This window comes from Oncorhynchus nerka, linkage group LG11 (genome assembly GCF_034236695.1).
Source record: "Oncorhynchus nerka isolate Pitt River linkage group LG11, Oner_Uvic_2.0, whole genome shotgun sequence".
Classification (NCBI taxonomy): domain Eukaryota; kingdom Metazoa; phylum Chordata; class Actinopteri; order Salmoniformes; family Salmonidae; genus Oncorhynchus; species Oncorhynchus nerka.
In genome coordinates, this window is record NC_088406.1 from 31,439,962 (window position 1) to 31,453,462 (window position 13,501).

Genomic DNA, 13,501 nt, shown 5'->3' on the forward strand with positions numbered 1-13,501 from the left:
ACAGTGTGTGCAAATGAGGTAGGATAAGGGAAGTAAGGCAATAAATAGGCCATTGTGGCGAAGTAATTACAATATAGCAATTAAACACTGGAGTGATAGATGTGCAGAAGATGAGTGTGCAAGTAGAGATACTGGGGTGCAAAGGAGCAAAATAAATAAAATAAATAACACTATGGGGATGAGGTAATTGGATGGGCTATGTACAGGTGCAGTGATCTGTGAGCTGCTCTGACAGCTGGTGCTTAAAGTTAGTGGAGGGCCAGGTCATCTGATGCAGCACGCCATCACTCTCCTTCTTGGTCAAATAACCCTTAAAAAGCCTGGAGGTGTGTTGGGTCATTGTCCTGTTGAAAAACAAATAATACTCCCACTAAGCGCAAACCAGATGCGATGGCGTATTGCTGCAGAATCCTTTGGTAGCTATGCTGATTAAGTGTGCCTAGAATTCTGAATAATCACTGACGGTGTCACCAGCAAAGCACCCCCACACCATCACAATTCCTCCGTTATGAGACCAAATGACAAATTTCCACCAGTCTAATGCCATTTGCTCGTTTTGCTTGGCCCAAGCAAGTCTCTTCTTATTATTGGTGTCCTTTAGTAGTGTTTTCTTTGCAATAATTTGAAAATGAAGGCCTGATTCACGCAGTCTTCTCTGAACAGTTGATGTTGAGATGAGTCTGTTACTTGAACTCTGAAGCATTTATTTTGGCTGCAATTTCTGAGGCTGGTAACTTATCCTCTGCAGCAGAGGTAACTCTGGGTCTTCCTTTCCCGTGGCGGTCCTCATGAGAGCCAGTTTCATCATAGTGCTTGATAGTTTTTGCGACTGCACTTGAAGAAACTTTTAAAGTTTTAGAAATTTTCCAGATTGACTGACATACATGTCTTAAAGTAATGATGGACTGTTGTTTCTCTTTGCTTATTTGAGCTGTTCTTGCCATAACATGGACTTGGTCTTTTACCAAATCTTCTGCATACCACCCCTACCTTGGCTCAAACGCATTAAGAAGGAAAGAAATTCCACAAATGAACTTTTAACAAAGTACAACTGTTAATTGAAATGCATTCCAGGTGACTACCTGGTGTTCGAGAATGGCAAGAGGGTGCAAAGCTGTCATCAACGCAAAGGGTGGCTACTTTGAAGAACCTCAAATATAAATTGTTTAACACTTTTTTGGTTACTATATAATTCCATGTGTTATTTCAGTCTTGTGTTATGTGTTATTTCATGTCTTAACAATTATTCTACAATGTAGAAAATAGTAAAAATAAAGAAAAACCCTTGAATGCCTAGGTGTGTCCAAACGTTTGACTGATACTGTAAACACAAACATGCATACAGAAAGATGTTATTGCATACAGTGTATTGTGGTTGTTGATATTTTGTCTCTATCACACTATTGCATAGTTAGAGAGCCTCTGAAACATCAACTTCACGGTAAGGTTCAACCTTAAGGAGCCTTTTCGTCCCCCAGAGGTATTGCATCTTCCATGGCAGTGTGAAATGAGTGGAAGGTTGCTAGGTAATGAGCTTCAATTGTCTAACAGTGAGAGAGAGTGTCAGGCCTATTTTCGGATCCAAACCTAGGACTGTTGCAGTGACCATATTAACGCCACACTGACAGTCATGAGTCATGACCTCAGTAAAATTCCACGTGACCATTGAGTCATGGTAATCTCCTTTTATGCACCCTGGACATGCTTTGGTAGTACCCAACTTGCTAACTACCATCAGCTCCTAATGGCCTGCTACCCAGTTCTCTATTGTCCCTCTAACCACTCTGACATCAAAGCAAATTAAATGGAAAATCACATCAAACACTTATCATCAAAACAGTAGGCCTATCAAACTCACCTCACTGTGATGATCAATTTGAAGAAAAAAGTTCAACAGCAGGTTTAAACAGTTTAAAACATGGTTGTTGTGGATGTTGTTTTAAAGCCTAACAAATGAAATGGACAGCCCTTTCTAAGGTGATGATTAATTAAAAAACATCCATGCGCATATTACGGCATATGCATAGGCTTTTTAACCGAATCCCCACAAAAAAACGGAATAAAAATTATGATTGTGCCCTTATATGTACAATATATAGCCTACCTCATATTACACATGTCAGAAAAACCTAAAACAAAACTGATTTAATAACCTCTTAAGGATCCTCCCCTTTTTTCAATTTTCCCCTAAAAGGACATACCCAAATCTAACTGCCTGTAACTCAGACCCTGAAGCAAGGATATGCATATTCTTGGTACCATTTGAAAGAAAAATACTTTGAAGTTTGTGGAAATGTGAAAGGAATGTTGGAGAATATAACAATAGATCTGTTAAAAGATAATACAAAAAAAAAAACGTTATTTTGTATTTTCTTTATACCATCATCTTTGAAATAAAAGAGAAAGACCATCATGTATTATTCTAGCCCAGCTGCAATTTAGATTTTAACCACAAGATGGTAGCAGTGTATGTGCAAAGCTTTAGACTGATCCAATGAACAATTGTATTTCTGTTCAAAATGTTGTATCAAGACTGCCCAAATGTGCCTAATTTGTTAATTAATAACTTTTCCTGATCAAAACTGTACATTCTCCTCAAACAATAGCATGGTATTATTTCACTGTAATAGCTACTGTAAGTTGGACAGTGCAGTTAGATTAAGATGTCTTTGGTACGTACAGGTTATTCGGAAAGTATTCAGGCCCCTTCCCATTTTCCACATTTTGTTACATTAAAGCCCTACTCTAAAATGTTTTAAATTCTGTATTTTTTCATCAATCTACACACAATAACCCGTAATGACAAAATAAAAACTAGTTTAGAAATTTTAGCAAATGTATTAAAAATACAAAACAGAAATACCTTATTTACATATGTATTCAGACCCTTTTCTATGAGAAAATTGAGCTTAGGTGCATCCTGTTTTGATCATCCTTGAGATGTTTCTACAACAAGTTAGTTAAATTTATTGGACATGATTTGTAAAGGCACACATCTGTCTATATAAGGTCCCACATTGCATGTCAGGGCAAAAACCAAGCCATGGGGTCGAAGGAATTGCCCACCATTCTTAACTGTAAGAAGTTTGGGACCACCAAGACTCTTCCCAGAGCTGGCCGCACCCCCAAACTGAGCAATCGGGGGAGAAGGGCCTTGGTCAGGGAGGTGAGCAAGAACCCAATGGTCACTCTGAAAGAGCTCCAGAGTTCCTCTGTGGAGATGGGAGAACCTTCCAGAAGGACAACCAATCTCTGCAGCACTCTACAAATCAGGCCTTTATGGTAGAGTGGCCAGACAGAACCATTTCTCAGTAAAAGGCACATGACAGCCCGCTTAGGACTCTCACGACCATGAGAAACAAAATTCTCTGGTCTGATGAAACCAAGATTGAACTCTTTGGTCTGAATGCCAAGCGTCACGTCTGGAGGAAACCTGGCACCATCGCTACGGTAAAGTATGGTGGTGGCAGTGGCAGGGACTGGCAGTGGCAGGGACTGGGAGACTAGTCAGGATCGAGGGACAGATGAACGGAGCAAAGTACAGAAAGATCCTTGATGAAAACCCAATCGAACATCTCTGGAGACCTGAAATTAGCTGTGCAGCGACGCTCCCCATCCAACCTGACAGAGCTTGAAAGGATCTGTAGAGAAGTATGTGAGAAACTCCCCAAATACAGGTGTGCCAAGCTTGTAGCGTCATACCCAAGAACACTCAGGCTGTAATCACTGCCAAAGGTGCTTCAACAAAGTCCTGAATAAAGGGTCTGAAACCTATGCATATGTGATATTTCAGTTGTTTTATTTTAATAAACTTGCAACAATTTTGAAAAACCTGTTTTTGCTTTGTCATTATGCAGTATTATGTGTAGATTGATGAGGGGGAAAACAATTTAATACATTTAGAACAAGGCTATAACATAACAAAATGTGTAAAAAGTGAAGGGGTCTGAATACTTTCCCGAATGCACTGTCACTGGTCTAGCCCAATACTCCGAAGTTAAACAAATTCGAGTAATTGGCTTTGAGTGTGGACTGTATTATTATGTACACTGGATGGACTGGTTACCTTATGCTACACTCCAACAGTTCTATCTGTGAGAGAACGTATAGGCGATGCTGGGCGATGCTGTTGGTTCATTGATTGTGCAGGGCGGCTTACTGTTAGTCTACAATTAGTGCATTTGTATTTAATTTTGAATAGCATAGTAATAGGGAATTTTTATATTTTAATAATTAATAGGGTGGCACATTATCTTTAGCTATACAGAATATCACGCCATCATATGCGCTTCCTTCTCCCCCTCTTCTTTTTTAAACATTTCTCGAGCATGCAGGTTGTCAACAGTTTAGTGAAATATGTTTCCTTGCGAAAACATGTTACTATCGATGTTCCCAAATAGATTTCACTTTGTTTCCGAAATTAAGCACTGGGTAGCTGCAGGAACAATGTTGGAGAGCCCATGTTATACAGAGTTTTGTCGGAATATCACCTTTCAGGCAGAGAGAGCATGCTCCTCAAACAGTGGCTGATGCTTGGAGTGAAATAAGTGTTCTTATATTTATTTTTGAGCTGCTCTTATTAAGTACAATACCGCTATAAAACCGAAGTAGACTACAAAACGGACAGGGGGGAAAACGCTTGGCCTCCATTCACGATTCGAGTGCACACAGATGACATTTATTTTTCCCCTGCCCAATGGGCCATTGTAAATTGAATGTAATTTGACATATTAGTAAAGACAAGATTAAATTGAGAATAGTCTGATGCGAAAATATAATCACTTGAGAGAATAGCTGTGCGGCCTGAGACAAGGAACTGAGCGCAAGCATTTTTTTTCTACTTTCTCAAATCATCAATAGCCAATAGTAGCACCATGTAGCCCATATATGTTTTGATTTCTAAGACATTCTAAGGTTTGTACAATTCACAAATAAAGTTGCCAAATAGGTCCTAAATGCTACATTTTTTTGTTATTTCAAATGATCACTTTTGCGCTCAACATTCACACTCTGGAATGGGAAAAATACCCTTTCTATTTCAGCTAAGTTAAATTATATTCTTCTTACTATAAAATAATCTAAAATAAAATAATGGCACATGAACTTAGAAGCATATCTTGTCAGCTAATGAACAAGCCTACAGCCAATGCCATGGAGCATAGACAGATAACGTAGGCCCACAGTGTAGGCCAACTCATATTCTGTTCTTCTGAAATACATTTTCTTCATATCATAATGTTTATTTAGACCTGACTAAAATAAATAATGGATTTTTTTGTGATTGTGTATATTCAATTGCTTTATTAGACTTTTTTAAACGTAGATGTTCCACAGGCGCACATAAGCGGCTTGTATGAATGGAGGCATAGATATTCTAAATTGGTTATGTTAATTAACAGTCAATTTCCGTGTAGACAAGCATCCTTTTGCATGACAATAACAGGTGGGAAAAATGCCATGACCCCCACAGCCAATGTGTGTTCCTCTCAAGAGTATAATCACCTTTACCTGGATGTAATACTATTAGACATGGTTGTTCATCATCACCATCAATGAATCCACGTGTTGGGCTACTAAGGACTCGTATGTTAAAGTCAGACACCATTAATTAATACATTGAACTTACTTTCAAAATTTGTCCACCTTCAGGATACCTCCTTAGGATATCTTTCAAAAACTCGACCAATGGTGGTGTCGTCTGTCCAAACCGCCCTGTAAAAATAGCAGTGCAATAGAACGGCATGTAAAAAACATATGCTACGCATGTAGAACTAAACTAAAGGATTATGAACACCTATGTGAGAAGTAAGAATGAATTAATCCCAGAACTATTTCCAGTTATCTATTATTTTACCTCCCCCTTTCAGGCCCCTTCCCTCCAGTGTCACGGATACTTCAGGGCTTCCCCTGGGTACCAGGGTCCCAATCTGCACTTTGTCATCCAGCTGAAGTAGGGGGAGACAGAACACACCATGAGTACTATACAATATGCTTGTCCTTAAGCTTTAGTAACTGCACTGGAACTATAATGAACATCTTGTATACAAAACCCTAAATATTAATGCTTCAAACGATGAAACAACCTGATAAATATTGTGAATTGCACATCAGATCGCATTTGTTTATTTGTTCGCTGCCATAGTAGAAGCCTATGATCATAATGCAAGACCATTAAATTGAACAGCCACAGCCTTCACAGCATCATAAAGAACATTCGACTGTCAACCAGGCTAAATCTTGGGGTGGTGTTATTGCATAGGTGTCAATGTGATACACAATCCCACTCTGGGATCTAACAGGATCGATACTGAGCAGAGCAGGCTGAACGTGCACCAGCAGCAGGCAGGCTTACAGGAAGTATGTTGTTATCTCTCGATCTCCAAGGTGAAACCCCTCATCTGCAGCGTCACTCATTTCGCTCAGCACTTCTGGCACACGAACAAGCAGTCCTACACGACTGTAACTGACTGACTAATGCTGATTGTCACTTTTTCTTGCTGGCCATGGTTTGTACAATATTGTGTTACTGATATGTAAAAATCAACAACTAAATTCAACACAGGTCAGGTACTAGGCCAGGACTGAAATGAACTTTGTGAATGAATGAATGTCCTTTTGTTGCACCAATGAGATGTGTATAATAATAGCACAAAATAAAAGGTGTAAAAGGTTGACAGAGAGGGCAGGGCTTTCAATCTGATTAAAGCAGGCATGAATTGTAGTATATGCTGACTGACCATAATAGGCCTGGTAATACAATACTGGTAGTGGTGCAATGTCCTACTTCTGAGCTTGGAAAGCGTCAATGCCCATAATTCTCCAAATAACTGGAATCATTCATTGCCAATTGTCCAGGTAAGCATTTCAGCTGTAACAAATCTGGCTCTCTACTCCATTCCCTGATGAAGATGTTTTCAGTTTACATTCAAAGTTTTTTTCCCTTCAGATGGTTAGCTAACCTTCTTAGTTAATTTGTTTTCGGAGAATCAGCTGACCCTCAAAGGCACACTGAAGAATATGTTTGGGGAGTATGGAGACCAAGACTAAACTTGTTACTGCCTTTAAGTGTCCCCCAAAGCAAGACATTCCCAAGCTAAGTATGGACGCTGGGACAGAGCCAACCCTTCAGACGAATAGCTGTGTTCATAATCAAATAAACTAGATCTCAACTTGCATGAAAGTCAGTCAGACACCATTCTCAACTCTGTTGATCTGGACAGAGGGAGGGCTCCCTGTGGGTATAGAGTACCACAGTACGAGTCATAATACCCATAAAACCTAGCGGTCAAACAAGGAAATGGTTCTAATCGTTTTTCCACCATTAATTTTTCCCATAGGGGATTTTAGAAACACTTAAAATAAGGGCTGTGTTTCGTGTAGGCTTACCCTGGAGTGACGTTTTGATAACCGTGTAAATCTTTCTAGGACAAGGTGACTTTCATCACAAAATATTTGCCTATATTTAGCCCCCCAAAATAAAATGCTAATTAGCTGCTAATGTGGCTATCATAAAGAAGTAGAAATGCCATGATAATCTGGACGAGATTGCCGAACTGAGGTAAAGGTAAGATTTTTAATTTTTTTATTTCACCTTTATTTAACCAGGTAGGCAAGTTGAGAACAAGTTCTCATTTACAATTGCGACCTGGCCAAGATAAAGCAAAGCAGTTCGACACATACAACGACACAGAGTTACACATGGAGTAAGCCAAACACAGTCAATAATACAGTATAAACAAGTCTATATACGATGTGAGCAAATGAGGTGAGATAAGGGAGGTAAAGCCAAAAAATGGCCATGGTGGCAAAGTAAATACAATATAGCAAGTAAAACACTGGAATGGTAGATTTGCAGTGGAAGAATGTGCAAAGTAGAAATAAAAATAATGTTGTGCAAAGGAGCAAAATAAATAAATACAGTAGGGAAAGAGGTAGTTGTTTGGGCTAAATTATAGGTGGGCTATGTAGAATCTATGTATTAACTATGTAATGTTAGCTAAACTTAGTACTGAATAAATTGGCAACATTTATTTAAATTGACAATTCTGTGAACTGTCATGGCCAAGTTTTAAATTGACACAACAGCTGTTAGCAAAGGTGTCAGCTAGAGATGATGTACAGGAGCTTGCAGATTTGCATAATGTCTACCTTGATGCTAATTAGCATTTTCAAATCTGAGAGTAAATAGGGCCAAATACATTGATAAAAGTCACCTTGTCCGAGAGAGATTTACATGGTTATAAAAACGTCACTCCAGGGTGAGCCTACATGAAACTCAGCCCTTATTTTAAGTGTTTCTAAAATTCCCTATATGAAAAATGAATGGTGGAAAAATGATTGGAACCATTGTCCTGTTTGACTGATAGATTTTATGAGTATTATGACACCTCCACTGTGGGGCTCTATTGCAGCTGATATAGGATAGTTTGTAGGCGTGGCCTGTGTCTAATATCTGAGGGTGACATCAGAGGGGCTGACGGCAGGGATCCACCTGCTCCTTTCCCTCTGTCAGTAAAGGCTCAGCAGAACAGTGGGTCCTTATATCATGTTAATTATGGCACATTACAACCCAACATAGAATACAATGCTGCTAGGCTGTATACATGAAACTAATAAAAATAATGTAAGCATTGATAAAATATATGAATAGCTATAAAATGTAATGCATAACATGATTAGAGCCAAAGTGACAAAGCAAGTTGTCTGCACAGTCATTCTTCCTATAATATGAGCCAGGCCCACAGGAGGGGTTTCCATGAAAGAAGGGATCTGAAACTCTATACCAAACTCCACATAGCCACACAGCATGGTGATCAATCTGTAACAGGAAACACTCAGTTGTCTAATCCCAACCTTAATCCTGAGTTGTGGTGGTCTAACGGAGTGTAAATACCTGCCCCTAGCAGTAGGCCTATCATACCATCTGTGGGACTTTAAACAAACTAGTTTCCTAGTTTAGCAATAGGTGAGACATGTCAGCAAGCAGCACTGATAATGTATGTGAATGTACACATCAGAATAAATGAGTTATCCTAAATGTCATATTAGAGAATACATCACAGAGCATACTTTTGCAAGACATGAAAAGGAACTGTGTCTGTAATCATAGGCGCTCTTGATCACTATGACTGGAATTCTATCAAAAGATGAAAAACAAAGAGCCTTGAGACTATTGAATCAATGCACAGTCCTGTCAGACTGGTGATACACTAAAAAAATGCAGTCCTCTCAATGATAACATTGTTAATGGTGAAGATTATGTCATTGTAATGTTGTTGTGGCAATGGAGAGCCATTAAATACTTTGGACAGTTATCTGTTGGGAAAAATATGAATAAAGGAAATACATCATGTTGTTCCCTCAGCCACTGTAGTAAGGAGACATTTGGCCAGGTCAATGCACAGGATGTGCGGTAATGAAGAGGGTATTAACATGTTCCAATATTGAATTGACAATGCAGAAGGACATGTGCTGGAAAGAGACAGGCTTGACTGCACAAAGAAATTGACACTAAAAACAAACGTGGATGTCATGAGTTCTAATCCTGCCCTAGCAACAAAATAGGTATTTACTCAGCAGCACCGGCTGAGATACAATCCCTAAATCACTACATTTCTGGATGTTGTTGTTGTTATTATTATGCAGTCCAACAAAGGGGCCAATGTTGCTTCCTAGTAGAACACATATTTTCTAACAATCTAACCAGCACTGATGTAGCCTACATTGACACTGTCAGGATGGAGCACTTTAACTTACTCTATTAAAGACCTTTTCAATACATCACAAAACAATAAACAATGGAGGAGTATGAGATGAGATGAAACAATGGGGTCACAGGTTGTATGCACAGACAAGGGATGGTCTCTTATCAATTAATCTTACCATTGTGCTCTCATGCCAAGCATGCCATCTACTATAGTCAAACCTTGCCACAAAATATTTGTACATGTTCTGTAATTAAAATAGCTACAATTTGTAAAATAGCCTTTTACCTACCACTTTCCCATTGTGAACCAGCTGCTGCTCAATGACAGGCAGGTCAGTTTCTTCATAGATAAGTTGCTTGATGTCCCTGACAGCTGTAGAATGAGGGATCTGGTAGGCTTTCCGGCCAATATACTCGTGACGGACTGTCACCCATGGCAACCTAGAAAAAAATAAATAATAATAATAATCATCGCACTGTGAATCATAGATGGCATTGCATTCTTCATTTGGTAGATCACAAGCATAGAGGAACACCAAGCTAACATTATGATTTTCAGGGAAGATATTTTTCTGGCAGTGCACTCATTTTATCACAAATTGAAATGTGTATGTAATTGTAACTACATGTTTACTTGGTCATCCTGAGTTCATGAGATCAGATGGCTCTTCTATTGATATGTAAAGGACACAGAATGCTGGTAGCACTTAAACATAAGGAACAATGGGTCAGCAAGGCTTGCTTGCAGTTTGTATTGATTAAAGAGAAACCTGAGTGTATAACCTTATCTAACATTTCAATACTGCTTGTGTTTCAGCTGTTTTCTGCTCTGCCTGTGAGAAATAATGTCAGAAAAAACACCAATCTCAAAAAGGTTTTCAAGACGGTGCAAATAGCAGCACTTTCCCCAAAAGAGAATAGCTAGATCCTGACTTCAACATCTAGTGTAGTCATAACACTATTTAGGCTCTGTCTGAGTCATTAAATACAGAGACCTGTATGCATATATTTACTTATGCAACAAATATTGATTGTGCAGGTAGCAATAGAGGTTAATAGCGTTGCCTATTCTGCAAACCACTTGACTCAAGCTACCATCTCTGTAATGTCCACAATTCTATTAAAAAAATGGGTGGGGCATTCAACAGGGGGATGGATGGAACACAACATGTTCTAGACAAAGGTTCACTATAATGGCAATGTGTCTTCTATAGCCGCTTCAGAAATTACATTAGGGCTATAATTAACAGTTGTATGTGATATCTCACACCAGGGTGTCAAGACAGGTAGAGAGAATAATGGTGAGTAAACAACTCAACATAGTTTGACAGCAAGTTTGAATGGGGATCTTGATGAATTGACCTACTTCAGCCCTCATGTTTCAATCTGAAATGTGTAAAAATAGAACTTACCATGGGTCTCGACAGTTTGCCATCACTTCTAAGCCGTTTTTCGTGCTATGTCCCCGCGTGCACATTCATTGGACTTCTATTTTATGCTCTGAGCCCTGGGAAACTACACCGGGAAAAGACTGTCGCACAAACAAAGAGGACCATTATTTTCTCACAATACACCTCACACCGTTTTCACTCTATCCATATATCTACTGTAGGTTTATTGCTATTAATTTACATTCCATGAGTTAAGTACAGTTAGCCAATGTTGCGGTTGTAGCTTTATTTAGCCATTCCCCCTTAACGGGTCTGCCACTAAGGCTACAATGTATCATTGCGGTGCTCAGTTATCCGCTACTCACTTTTGTCCCGCCGAGACATTTGTTTCATGATCTTGTAATCTGAGTTTCTGAAAATGATCGATAAAACAGGCGTGAGCTAGCAAAATTGTTACTTCTTACATGATAATTCCTTCAAAGGAGCTGTTTCTAATAATGTATTATCAGCGCACGTGATAACTGCGGCTGTTGCCGGTTGGCTGGACTGCTGGTGGAAAGCTACTGAACTCCGGTAGTTGTAGTCACGACAGTAACACGATTAGAAACACATTGCAGTCTCTCAAATTGCGTCCATCTAGCTACTTTCTCACAGAAACCAATATTATTATGGGGTCCAAATATGCCATGGTTATAATAGCAATATTTTGCAGGTGATTCATTAGGTTATATGTTACACTTTCTATGTCTGCAGTAAATCTATTTCACATAGAGTTTCTCATCTATTTTATAGGCCTGTTTTTAGAATGAAGTAGTTGCATAATTGTCAATATAAAGTAATCATCTCTGAAAATGTTTTCATAACATTTTTGGATTTTGGTGCAGTGCAATTGGCACCAGTATCCAACGCAACGTAGAATAATTACATCATCCAACCTTTAGTCAAGGACTTTCAGCACTTTAAAACCATCCATCTGCACTCGTTATAATATTTTATGCTTAGCATGTCAAAAAAACCTTTTCGCAAGATATGATCTATTAAAGACTGACACTGTTGTATGCAACAAACATAGGGCAGACACACATTGTTCGGCCTATTTGGCTACCCTACTCGTAAATAAACAATATCATATTCATGATGCGGGGAAAGAACAGCTTGACCCAGTTCGCTATTTTCAGAATATGTTTGATGCCGCAGTAGCCTATACCAACAGGGATACTTACATCCGAGCAAGGTTCCACCAGAAGCATCACTCTCACGCATTGTGCGGCATCTGCCCTTTCCTCTCCACCCTCTCACATGTGCATGTCGCTGCTTGACAGTCTCTAAAAAGGGAGTCCTGTACTGGGGTGATCACACGAATGCATTGGCCTATCCAGTATCTTTCCAACATAAATATTCAGAGAAACTGTCAATGTGATAAAGAATCCTATATCGAATGGTCTTGTCCAAACATCTCTGAACAAGTTCAATACTGCAACACTCCCGCACGCATTTCTTAAAGCTACAGTAATGAATGGGTGTCCCGAATGTACACCAAATCAAAATCAAATCATATTTTATTTGTCACATGTCTCGTAAATAACAGGTGTAGACTAACAGTGAAATTCTTAGGCTACTTTTCCAACAATGCAGAGTTAAAGATAAAGATAATACATACACTACCGTTCAAAAGTTTGGGGACACTTAGAAATGTCCTTGTTTTTGAAAGAAAAATCATATTTTTTTGTCCATTAAAATAACATCAAATTGATCAGAAATACAGTGTAGACCTTGTTAATGTTGTAAATGACTATTGTAGCTGGAAATGGCTGATTTGTTATGGAATATCTACATAGGCATACAGAGGCCCATTATCAGCAACCATCAGTCTCAACTGATAATGGTTGCTGATAATGGGCCTCTGTACGCCTATGTAGACACACTTCCTGTGTGTCATTACACCTTAATTAACTAATCACCAGATGCAATTGAAACTTTTCTTAATTGTCCAAAAGTTAAGGTACATGGGGTTATAATTTGTGGTTCAAATCAAGTTGCACCATGGTGGTTCAAACCACAACGGATTTATCAAAACATTTGACATTGTGTTAAAAACATCCAGCTTATTTTAGCACACGTTTCTATGGACATCAACAAATAAGTTTATTCAAAGTGGTCCCTCACACCTGAGACAAATATAGGCCCAGGCATATACCTGCATGTATTCACTTTAGGGAGCAGAGATTTTTGAAAATATGATTTAAGTTGCAAACCTCTTTAGGTCAGGAAGAAGAGAATGGTGTGCCAAAATAAACTATCCTACAGTTGAGGAATCCCCATGGATGAAATGATCATGACATTTTATATGCACTAGATGGAGACAATGTATAAACCCCAGTCAATAGTCTCACAAAGAGATAAT

The 13,501-nt window shown here is 38.9% G+C and overlaps 1 protein-coding gene across 1 annotated transcript in view; it reads right to left on the bottom strand.

Annotated features, from left to right (window-relative positions):
- The window catches only part of LOC115137758 (sacsin-like), a 31,913-nt gene extending 20,772 nt beyond the window's left edge, over positions 1 to 11,141 (bottom strand). The window contains exons 1-4 of the mRNA XM_065024057.1: positions 11,119 to 11,141; positions 9,997 to 10,147; positions 5,855 to 5,945; positions 5,627 to 5,712 (exon numbers count right to left, since the gene is read on the bottom strand). Coding sequence (XP_064880129.1) covers positions 5,627 to 5,712; positions 5,855 to 5,945; positions 9,997 to 10,147; positions 11,119 to 11,141 — 351 coding nt within the window. The remainder of the gene's footprint in view (positions 1 to 5,626; positions 5,713 to 5,854; positions 5,946 to 9,996; positions 10,148 to 11,118) is intronic.
- Positions 11,142 to 13,501: the final 2,360 nt, after the last annotated feature.